At 53.3% G+C, this 10481-nt stretch overlaps 2 protein-coding genes across 2 annotated transcripts; one reads left to right on the top strand and one right to left on the bottom strand.

Annotated features, from left to right (window-relative positions):
• The first annotated feature begins 957 nt into the window (after positions 1-957).
• Positions 958-5895, top strand: LOC123411556 (BTB/POZ domain-containing protein At1g04390). The gene is made up of 8 exons (XM_045104522.1): positions 958-1189; positions 1679-1805; positions 2266-2782; positions 2894-3024; positions 3127-3533; positions 3661-4794; positions 5053-5205; positions 5320-5895. Exons 1-8 carry the CDS (start codon positions 1050-1052, stop codon positions 5762-5764), a joined length of 3054 nt encoding a protein of 1017 aa, XP_044960457.1. The 5' UTR covers positions 958-1049; the 3' UTR covers positions 5765-5895.
• Positions 5896-8526: 2631 nt separating this feature from the next.
• Positions 8527-10262, bottom strand: LOC123408648 (suppressor protein SRP40-like). Its single transcript, XM_045101705.1, has one exon. The coding sequence runs from the start codon at positions 10175-10177 to the stop codon at positions 8852-8854; it is 1326 nt and encodes a 441-aa protein (XP_044957640.1). The 5' UTR covers positions 10178-10262; the 3' UTR covers positions 8527-8851.
• Positions 10263-10481: the final 219 nt, after the last annotated feature.

Below are 10481 nucleotides of genomic sequence, written 5' to 3'. Positions count from 1 at the left end.
GAACATTACTGATGGGTGTTTGTCAAGTGCAAAAATGATGGGGGTATGTAATAGTTGCTTCGACTGTGCTTCCGGATCCAACTCGTTTTGCTTACAATCGAACATTTATTATGTAGGCCGGATGCAATTTTTGATTTTAGAAGAAGAAAAAAGAAGCATTCAAGATCAAGACTTCGCAGATCAACAATAAATGCATCGAGAATGCACCAATGCAACTTACGAGAACAGTTATGGATGTTGAATAATAACTGGAGTATGTTTTAAAATGTCTTTTTGTAGTTTTTGTTTTCTTTAGACTTGCTATTGTAGCCAAGATTTGATGAATGTATTCCAATGAATCACAAAAATCATTGATGAAAATAATAAAAAAAATAGGCAAAAAGAACCTCCGTCAATGAGATGCGGTTGCCCATTGAACGCTCGACTGACGCAAACATAAATCCGGACGGTCACGCAACCATTCTCACCCCCAAACAAATGAAATCCGGACGAAACGAACGTCAATTCGGAGTCATGCATTGGAGTTGTCCTAACCTTCATTGTGCACCTATCCTCCTCAAATCCATCTTCAAAACCAAACAATGCAATGCAATGCAACTCCGAAATAAATTCACAATCATCCAGTTTATCCACAACAATTAACGAAAAGCATCGGATCTGCCTAGATCAGAGACAGACCTGAAGCAACCCGGCTGGAACCGAAGCGATCGCGTTTGTCTTCTTCTATATGCACAAATTTGATACAGAGGGGGGGGGGGGAGGGTCGGATTTCTACCTCGTCGCCGCAATTATGGAGCAGATGGAGAACGGGGGGAAATGGGGGCGAGCCGGAGGTAGGACGGAGACGGGGAGGAGGGGGTGTGCGTCCGGGAAAAAAATCGCTAATCTATATTTGGATCGCGGACTCAGGCCCACGAGCCACGAAATACCTGTCTGTTGGGCCAAGCCCATTGGAGCTACAGTCGAGCTCTTGCCTTTCTCTTCCTCTTCCGCTTCGTCTCTTCGGCCGGCGTCCTCATCCTCCTCCAGAGTTCCGGAGACCTGACGCGATGCGCCCCGCGGCCGGGAAGGAGAAGGGCAGGAGGAAGGGCGGCGGCGCCGGCGCCGGCGCCGGGGAGCATCTCCTCACCGACCGCGTCCTCTCCCTCCGCGCACGCCTGCACGACGCCCTCTCCCTCGGCCTCGCCAGGTAATTTCCCCGCCCTTCGTCTTCGTAGCCTCGATTTCCCCTATTCTCCCCGATTCGGGGGCAGAGTAGATTATCCTTGGATAGATTGACTAGCACGATTTAGCTGGCTGCTGCTTGGTGGCGTAGGGCTGGATGCAACCTAAGATGATCTTAGCTCGGTGGTAGCTTTATGCAGTAGCCCGAAGCGAAATTCGAGGGCTAAAGACAGCCTGCGTCGCCGCGATTTCACAAATATATGCGTGTTGCAGAGAAACAGTAGGGCCCCAATCTCGCTGCTGAGATGCCACCACAGCCTACAAAATCCACCAAAGGGCACAGCACAACACAAAGCACAATCAGCTGAAGCAGCCACCGATTGACATTGTAATTAGGAGTAGAATGTCAGCAGCCATCAAATTGCCGCTGCACCAGCCACCTGCCGTGGCCTTTGCATTGAATGGGGAAAATAATTGTGCATCTTCTGATTTCTTGTATTATTCGTCATGTTAGGTCTGATGGCCACGGTGCAAAAAAATGGCAGTCTACTGATGCTGGAATTCAGTCTCACGCGATCAAAGCAGTGACTGCTTTTCTCGGTTGTTTGTCAACTGAAATGCTGCGGCTTCCTCCTATAAAGGTGAACTAGAGGCTCTGTTTGGAAGCAATGTTTTTTCTAAACCTCAGTATTCCGATACTACAGTTTTTTATATCGATGACAATGAATACTGTAGTTTATGAAAACAACAGCTTTTTTAAGTATTATGGAAACAATGACATGTTTGGCAATCAAAATATACAACGTTGTAATAAGCCACTACTAAGACAAAGCCTTTGTTGCGTTTCTCAGTTTTTTAAAAAGAGTTCCTAACCTCTTTTTTTAATACTGCAAATATACTACAGTTTTGTGGATATTGTAGTTTATAATACTACAGTTTTAATTAGAGCCAAACACCTCAAAGTATTTAAAACCATGGTATTTTAAGAAACAGCAGTATTCTTGAAATACTTTGCAACCAGAGTCAGTTGCTGAATTAAACTGTGCATTTTTTTGTAAATCGTGCACTCATGGTTGTGACCATTTTATTTTTCTTAACCAGGAGTCAATTTCGGATATTCTCGTACTCTTGGAAGGTGTTCTTCAGACAAAGAACGTTTCAGTTCTGATCCAAGCAGCAGATGTGAGCTCAAAGTTAGTTTCCAGCATAGGCAATTCGATTCGGCAATACTCAATTTTGGAGATTGTTTCGCCCCTCTCATGCCAGTTGTCGGCACACCAGTTACCTACGGCTATCTCATGTGCAAGGGCAATAAACTGCATATTGAATAGCCTAGTGACAGCGAGAGGTTCAACTCATGCAGAAATTTTGGAAACCTTGGAGAGAACCAATGCAGTTGCTAGTATTGTTTCAGCTCTGCAGAGTTACACTCTTGATGTCCATCCACTGAGTTATCTGACCGAGATGATATCACTGCTAAGAACCATACTGTGGACTTGGCCTTCCTCAAGATACCATGTATGGAGTAACGGCGACCTGATGGGGAAGTTAGCACATTACTGTCTTGCCACTGAAACAACGGTTGTAGCTAAAGTTCTGAGGCTGTATGCTGCTTTAGGTACATCTGTTTGGTAATTCTCCTCTTTGACTTCAAATATTAATATTTGAAATATATGTTTTTCTACTTTACTTCCTTTTTTGTTCCTAAACATTTGTAACTGCAACTCAGCTTTATGTGGCCATGGAGCTACGATCCTTCTCAAGAATGAAGTCTTAATGGCTAAGATTTGTGAGCTTGTGGGGACGTCCCATCCGACTAGTACTAGGATTGAAGCGTTCAAACTCTGCCATGTTCTTTTGGTGAGTTACATCACTTCAGTTTGGGTAACTAATCTAACATATGAATTGTTATTGTAATGTCTTCGGCCTAACTAATATCAAAATTGCGTTTATCATCTGCAGAGATCTTCGAAGGGCTGTAGTCAGTTAATGACTTCACGTTGCCAGCCTATTGTTGAAGGCATAATCGATGCAATGCGTGCAAAGGATGATAAATTGTTAGTAACAGAGGGGTGTCGTACTGCACTGGTGGTCCTCCGTTATGCTGGGAATCATCATCAATGCTTTTGGTCTAATGCCATTGATAAAGTATTATATACCATTCTTACGGGCCGCTGCCTCTCCTCGCATCAAAGTGATCAAGTTTTGTGCGATGATGAGCTATTTGATATGGTTTCCAAAAACTTCATGGATATACATCCATACGTCTGGGATATACTTGGATATCTAGTGGTGCATTGCACTGACAAGCACCATCCTGTAAGGAAAGGGAAAGGTCATAGCTTGCACGCACTGATATCTTGTGCTTGGTAGGTACTAGGTACTAGCCTACTCGAGAGTTTATTGTTGTAGTATAGTTTTCTTTCAGTACCGTAATGAACTTGCAGGATAATTATGTGTACCTATTCACATTTTTATCCTGTTCTTGGTGTGCAGCTTGCTGGCCACAGATGTTATGCGCAAAAGCAGCCCCATGAAATTGTCCAAAGATGTGCAGGAGCCGGCTTTGAGAGCAGTTCTGATGATGCTTCTCTCTCCCAATGGATATATTCAGTATGAGGCAAGTTTTAAACTTTCAGAAGGTCTTCCGTATTTGGGTGATGGCTATTTGAACGTTCTATTGTCATCATTAGAATCAAATGCTACGAGAAGTGTTGCCACATCTTTTGACAGTTTCAAAATTATGACCAACCTCATGAACCTAGCATGTTTGGTGCTGTCACGACCTTACCATAATCTCCTGAACAAGAGGAATCCTATAGATGTGTTGTCCACCATTATCAAGGAATCTCTCCACAATCATATACATATTACGAGGTCAAAAGTCACTTCCCATCTGCATTTTTGTTTTGATGGAAGTTCATGCTGTTGCTATCTCGGTGAAGAGTGGGAGGGTGAAAACATAGTTTTATTCTACGGTCTTGTTGTGCTGTTTAATCTTATGAGGAGCACTACTTTAGTTTGTGTTCAGTGTAAGAGGAAGTTGGATGTTGGAAATCTGTGCCATGACTGCAGAGATCAATATACAGAAGATTTTCTTATAGTTCTTCAACATGCTCTAAGTCAAAGCTTGAGTTCTGGACCGAAGCTCTATATTGCACACATCCTGAGTTTGTTTGGCCTCTGTGGTTCTCCAAGCAAGTTGGGCGGGAAGATGACTAGTGCATTAGATAATAACGATCTAGCTGATCTGGAACTTTTGCTTTCAGATGGTGAATCTCTAAATGCTCACACAGCCATCATATCAGCGAGGTGTCCTAAGCTGTTGCCATCTGTAAAATATCTACTTGGCAGCGATGAAAAAGTTAAAGATGAATGGGGAAAATCAGTGTACCGAGTTCAGATGTCTGATCGTGTAGATAGTCGCGCCTTGAAGAAGATTTTGGAGTACACATATACTGGTTTTCTGATGGTAGGCGATGACGTTGTTAAACCAGTAAGGACACTTGCGAAGTATTGTCACCTGAAACCATTGGCAGAAATGCTTCAGAAAGAGCAACCCAGATGGAACTCCGATTATGCCAGATATGATCTTAGTGCTGCACTTGGACCTGTTGAGCATTCATTCTCGTAAGTTCATTGATCCCAACCAACCTTTGAGCAAAAACACATAAATATGTTCCTTTTAGTTGTCCCAAAGATTATCTGAACTTATAAATTTAGGTGGCTGTCATTTGCTGAAATTTTCTAATATGCGTGCTTCACTGGAGCGTTTTGTTTATCTTTGATTACAGTCTCAAAGCAGATCATAGCTACCTTCCGTTATTTTGCTCTGTCTAGCTTTGGGTAACTTGTCTTGAGGTGTTTTCTTTATGTGTATTGATCCAGGGATATAATTTTGGAGGCTAGGTCAAATGAGGAAATGAATTGTCACCATGGGTCGTGCCAATTGTCAACCCCGCACGTTCATAGCCATAAAATCGTGCTGACCATGAGCTGCGATTACCTCCGGGCATTATTTCGATCCGGGATGCATGAGAGGTGAGCCTTTTGATCCTTCCTATAATGCAACAAAGTACAGACGGTTTATGCCAACATTTCCACAAATGGTATTCGATGCGTGCTTCATGCGTCTGACGAGAACCACGCCTGCAGCTTCTCCGACGTTATCAGGGTTCCGCTCGGGTGGCAAGCGCTGGACAAGCTGGCTCACTGGTTCTACTCGGGCGAGCTGCCGAAAGCCGCCGTCGACTGCCGATGGAACAACCTGGGCAGCGACGAGCAGCGCGCCCACCTGAACGCCTACGCGGAGCTGTCGTCCCTGTCCGAGTTCTGGTTCCTGGAGGGGGTGAAGGAGGAGAGCCTCGTCGCGGCGTCGTCCCTCCTGGAGTCGAGCACGAGCGCCGCCGCGGTCGGGTTCGTCGCCTTCGCGGCCAGCCTGGGCCAGTGGGAGATGGTGGACGCCGGCGTCCGGAGCGTGGCGCACCTGTACCCCCGGCTCCGGGACTCCGGCGGGCTGGAGCGGCTCGACGACGAGCTGCTCAACATGCTGCGCACCGAGTACGTCCGCTACTCGCAGCACGGAGGCAGGCAGAGGTGACTGAATGATACGTACGTACATGGGGGACCTGAATGCGCGTCGCCGTGCGCTATGTAGATCCCCCCCCAGGGATTGCTGCCATGCTTTCTTCACAGAGAATAATGTGCAATGTAAGTAGTAGCATTATCGTCTGGGTTGCCAGAGCGGAGAGCTGTTTGTTGCTCCTGCCTGCATGGCGCACATGGTCACGCGCAAAGGTGCAGGTATCGGAGGACCGACCGGCCTGCTGACACGCACACGCCGCGCCGATCCATCGCCACGCGCATCACAACGGACACTTTATATTTTTTTCCCTTCCTTTTCGCGGATCGTCACAACGGACGCCTGGTCACTTGGCTCTGGTGATCAACGCTAGTTGCCGAAGTCAGTCATCAACGCTCGGCTCAAAGCAAGCAGCTAAGATAGTCCCAACGGAACAACCCGCGGATCTCTCCTCAATCATCATCACGCGAAACGACGGAAGATAATTAATTAACGGGGCGGCAACATGGTCCGCCAGTCAACAAACAGGGGGGGAGGCCAGCTCGTACGGGAAGTACAGGCTGTCGTCCTCGCCCGCCACACACGCGCTAGAGTCCAAACCAAAACCAGCGCTCTTCCTCCGTAAACAAAACCCAAGTAGCCCCTCCCGCTGCCCCCCTCGGCGACATCACATGGATGGATGGATGGCCGTAAATCGCCGTCCGACCCAGAGCAACCAACGGAACGGAGAAAAACAACTAGTACTACTGTAAGATGCAATGCAAGCTTGTGGGGGTGCGTGCGTGGTCAGCAGGGCCTTGCCTCCCGGCGCCGGGGCAGGAAGTCACGCCCATCGGCCGTCAGATCCCGGACGGGCCGCGTCGCGTCGACGCATCAGACGGCGCAGGCGATGAGGCGACGCGACGCGACGCACCACCGGCCACGTACGTTGTACCGCAGGTGCGTGCCTGCGGCTGGGCTGGGCTGGGCTGGGCTGGGCTGGGGGGCTCGGCCTCGTCACGGACGCGCGCCAAAAATGATGGGGGCACCCGGCACGGGGCTCTGAATCCGTCCTCTCACTTTCTGCGTCGCCTCCTTTGTTTCCTCCTGAGTTTTCGCTCAGCCTTCTCCAGCCGGACGGCAGGGGCAGGGGCAGGCCATGATGATGGTCTCCCTTTGTCGTTGCTGCCGCTCAGTCATCACTAGTACTCCTACTACTACTACATGCCAAGATGTGCGTTTCAGGGCTCAGCCGCGGACTGATGATCGATCGAGTGCGCCTGCCTCTGCCTGCGTCTGCCTTCCCTTCTTTATCCCTTGTTTTCCCCTCTTCATCCATTCAACATGGCTCATGCGTCGTCGACAGGGCTTTCGTTCGTTCGCCATCATCAACGGGCTCGTCTCCATCTCTGCCGGTGGTCAGCCAGCTCGCCCGCCCCGAATGCGCGCCACATGGCCTGCTCATTGCCCGCTCAAACAATGTGATCCACCTCTGCTTGCTTAATTGCATTGTACAAGTATTTGCACCACGCCATTGACTGCCACTGCGGGAGAGCCTGGCTAGGGATGCATGCATGATCCTTCCAACCAACTGTTCCATTCACTAGCATAGTCTAGTCCAGCGTCGTCCTAGTACCACACCCTACGCCGTAGCCCGGTACGCGCGGCGTACAGGATACAGTAATGGTAGCGGCCATCCTGCGCCCGCTCTACACACATGGCTAGCTGCGGTCGCGGCGTAGTAGCAGCCTGCAGACGAGATCCGATCCGTGTCATCGGCCGGACGACACGCACTAATACGCACGGTGCAGCAGGGCTCTGCCTGTTTGACCCGCCAATGGAGCCCCGGCTGCCGGAGCCCAGCGGCACGCACGCTCGCTTAGCCCGTGCCTCCGCTGGCCTACGCACGCGCTGCATCACCCACCGCTGCAGCGAGAGAGACGAGAACGACCGCGCCCGTGCGTGCATGGTACCACGGGGGTTCATGGTGTCATCGTCCTCGTCGCAGGCGCTTGCACGGGAGCGGATCGGGAACCTGGCGACGGCGAGCGGCAAAGGGTGGCCGCTGCTGCAGAGGGCGAAAGGCGCCCCGGAAAAGGACACGGCCGGGCGGGGTGAAAGAAAGACAGCGGCGCGCGCAGCGCAGGCGGCCGGATTTAAAAAAAGGCCGCGAGAGCAGGGAAGAGAAAGGCGTCGGTCCACATGGGCGCGCCGGGAGCGCGCACGGGACCCGCCGCGGGCGCGGCGACCACGTTGCCTGTCAGCGCCGGAGCGAGGCCATGATGCCGTAACGGGCATGGTGTCTGCCAGCGCGTTTATTTTAGCTCTGGGGCCGCTGGCGTGGGGGAGTAATTTTTTTTTTCCTTCTCTGCGCGAATATTCACAGGCCCAGCACATGCGGCACAGTGCCCGGATGGATCCAGATCAAGCCGGGCGCCGGGCGGCCGGACCGGCCGGTTCGGCTCTTGCTCTGTGGCGAAACGGGCTTGTGAACCGGGCGCCTACTGGCTAGCTCTGCTAGTGGCTGGCCTCCTGCCACGGCTGGCTGCTGACTTCGATGCAGATAAGCACGGAAAATGAGGGGCTCGCCACTCCCCGTCGCTCTGCCCTAAAAATGCCGCCACTGTTTGCTTGCATTGCATTTGTAGCAGTGCCATGCCAGCTCGATCGACCGGCTCTTCAGCGAGGCCAAGCAACGGTAATGGCACACGATCGATACTACCTACGAGTAATGCATTTGGTGTTTTGAACGATGTGACAGCTGACGAGAGTGTGAACCCCTTCAAAAACAGCATCATCCGTTTGGAGAAAACATCTTGTGATCTTTTTTCTTCTTGCAAGCAGCCAAATCAGAATCAGATGCGCTAGCTAGCTACAACAGAACCTGAGGATTTAGGAGAAGGACAAAACTCCAAATTTACAGTCAAGAGAAAACGAAAAAGAAGAAAACAGTCAATTGATTAGACCTTCTCATCAGCATCCCAAAGAAAGAACAAACCAAATCAGTTAAAAAACCAACTAAACGTCCAAAGCGCTATGCATCTTTTCGTCCATCATTGCGTCCCTAGCCTAGCCCGTCGCTTTCCATGCACGATCGCCCGCCGTCTCTTGGACCGGACGGACGGATCACCCGCACGGCCTCGGCAGCTCGCCGCTCCACCGCTGCGCCGCCGTCGGCGTCGGCGTCTGCTTCCGGCCAAGGGTTGACGCCCGGGACGACGACCGAGCTGATGACGACGAGTCCTTGCTGGCCGCCGACTCCTTCTTGTCCTTGAAGAACCCGAACACCGGCCGCGAGCAGACCGGAACGTTGAGCACCACGGGCGCCACGCGCACGCCGGACGAGTAGGACCGGTCGACGGCGCGGGCCATGGACCGCGACCTCGCCGCGGCGTGGAGGCTGCACGGGGAGCTGCAGCTGCGCTCCAGGCCCTGCTGGAACACGATCTTGCCCGAGGAGTTCATGCGCGGGGAGTCCACGGAGAGGCATCTGGACGCGTCCTGCTGCCTGGGCGGCGACGGCCGGCGGCGCGCCGGGCTGTGGGCCGCGCGGCTGGAGGTGGAGTGGCGGTGGGAGGAGCGGACCAGGCGGAGGCGTGGTGGGTTTGGGTCGGCGGCGGAGTCGAGGGAGAAGCGCGGGTTGACGTCGTCGTGGTCGTGGCCGGAGGAGGACGAGGAGGACGAGTGCGAGAAGCGGGAGGAGGCGAGCGAGAGCGAGGCCTCCGAGTCGGAGCTGTCGCGGAGGAGCGGCGCCGACGCGAGGTCCGAGGCCGTGCCCGTGGACGCCCGCCCGCCGTTGCTCCGCTGCAGGAGGAACTTGAGCGACCTCGCCGCCGACGAGCCCGTCGTCGCCGTCGTTCTCCCGGGGGTCTTTGCCAATGCGGCCGCTGGCGACGGCGACTGCGACTGCGAGGGCGTCGACTTGGGGCTCTGCGCCGCGGCCGCCCTCTTGAGCCCGAGCAGCTCGCGCCACCGGCTCGAGCAGCTGGGCGCCTTGGGCGAGAACACGTACTGGTCGGCAGCACCAGCCGCCGCGCCGCCGCGGATCGGCCTCATCGGCTCCGGCGACGCCGGCATTGCCTCCAACAGCCGCGCGGGAGGTGCCGTCGCCGCGGCAGCCTCCGGCTCAGGCGCGGCAGCGGTAGCAGCAGTATCAGCATCAGCCCGGCGGAGAGGGAGCAGCTTACCGTCAGCGAAGAGCTCGTCCGCGGGGAGCATGCTGGCGGCACAGCCGCCCCCGCCGAGGCTGAACTCGAAGTCGATGAAGTCCTTGGAGATGGCGGGCGCGGCGACGGCGGGGTGCACGGGCGAAGCAGAAGAAACGACGACGACAGCCGCCGGCGCCGTCTCCTCGGGCGCGTGCGCGTCACGGCCGAACGAGGCGCGGCGACACCCATACGCGGACGCGGCGGGTGCCGCGGGGACAAGGTTACTCGCGACGGCGGAGGTCATTGCCGGCGGCAAGGCAGGCGCATTCACGGGCGGGGATCACACGCACACTTATCAGCAGATCGCACTCTCACACTAGCCAGACGACAGACTGCGGCGAATATCGTGGGGGTGGGGGTGGGGGTAAAGGATTCTGGTAAAGGGCGCGGGCGTATATATAAGCGGGTGACGGGCTACGGTGAAAACGCGCCGTTTGGGTGCGCTGGCGGGCGAACCGGGCTGGCCGGGGTCCGGTTCGCGGAAAGCAGAGGGGAGATTTGCGGTGTGGTCCTTACGGGTGCGCGCAGAGGCAAAATGCAGGCCTGGC

This window comes from Hordeum vulgare, chromosome 7H, assembly GCF_904849725.1.
Source record: "Hordeum vulgare subsp. vulgare chromosome 7H, MorexV3_pseudomolecules_assembly, whole genome shotgun sequence".
Taxonomy (NCBI): Eukaryota; Viridiplantae; Streptophyta; class Magnoliopsida; order Poales; family Poaceae; genus Hordeum; species Hordeum vulgare.
Note: the sequence above shows the minus strand (reverse complement) of the source record. Positions and strands in the feature narration are given on the sequence as shown.

Coding starts and splice junctions, on each gene's coding strand:
- LOC123408648 (XM_045101705.1), bottom strand. CDS start 10,177: ATGACCTCCGCCGTCGCGAGTAACCTTGTCCCCGCGGCACCCGCCGCG.
- LOC123411556 (XM_045104522.1), top strand. CDS start 1,050: ATGCGCCCCGCGGCCGGGAAGGAGAAGGGCAGGAGGAAGGGCGGCGGC. Junction 3,534..3,660: donor GCACTGATATCTTGTGCTTG/GTAGGTACTAGG, acceptor CTTGGTGTGCAG/CTTGCTGGCCACAGATGTTA. Junction 5,206..5,319: donor CGATCCGGGATGCATGAGAG/GTGAGCCTTTTG, acceptor CCACGCCTGCAG/CTTCTCCGACGTTATCAGGG.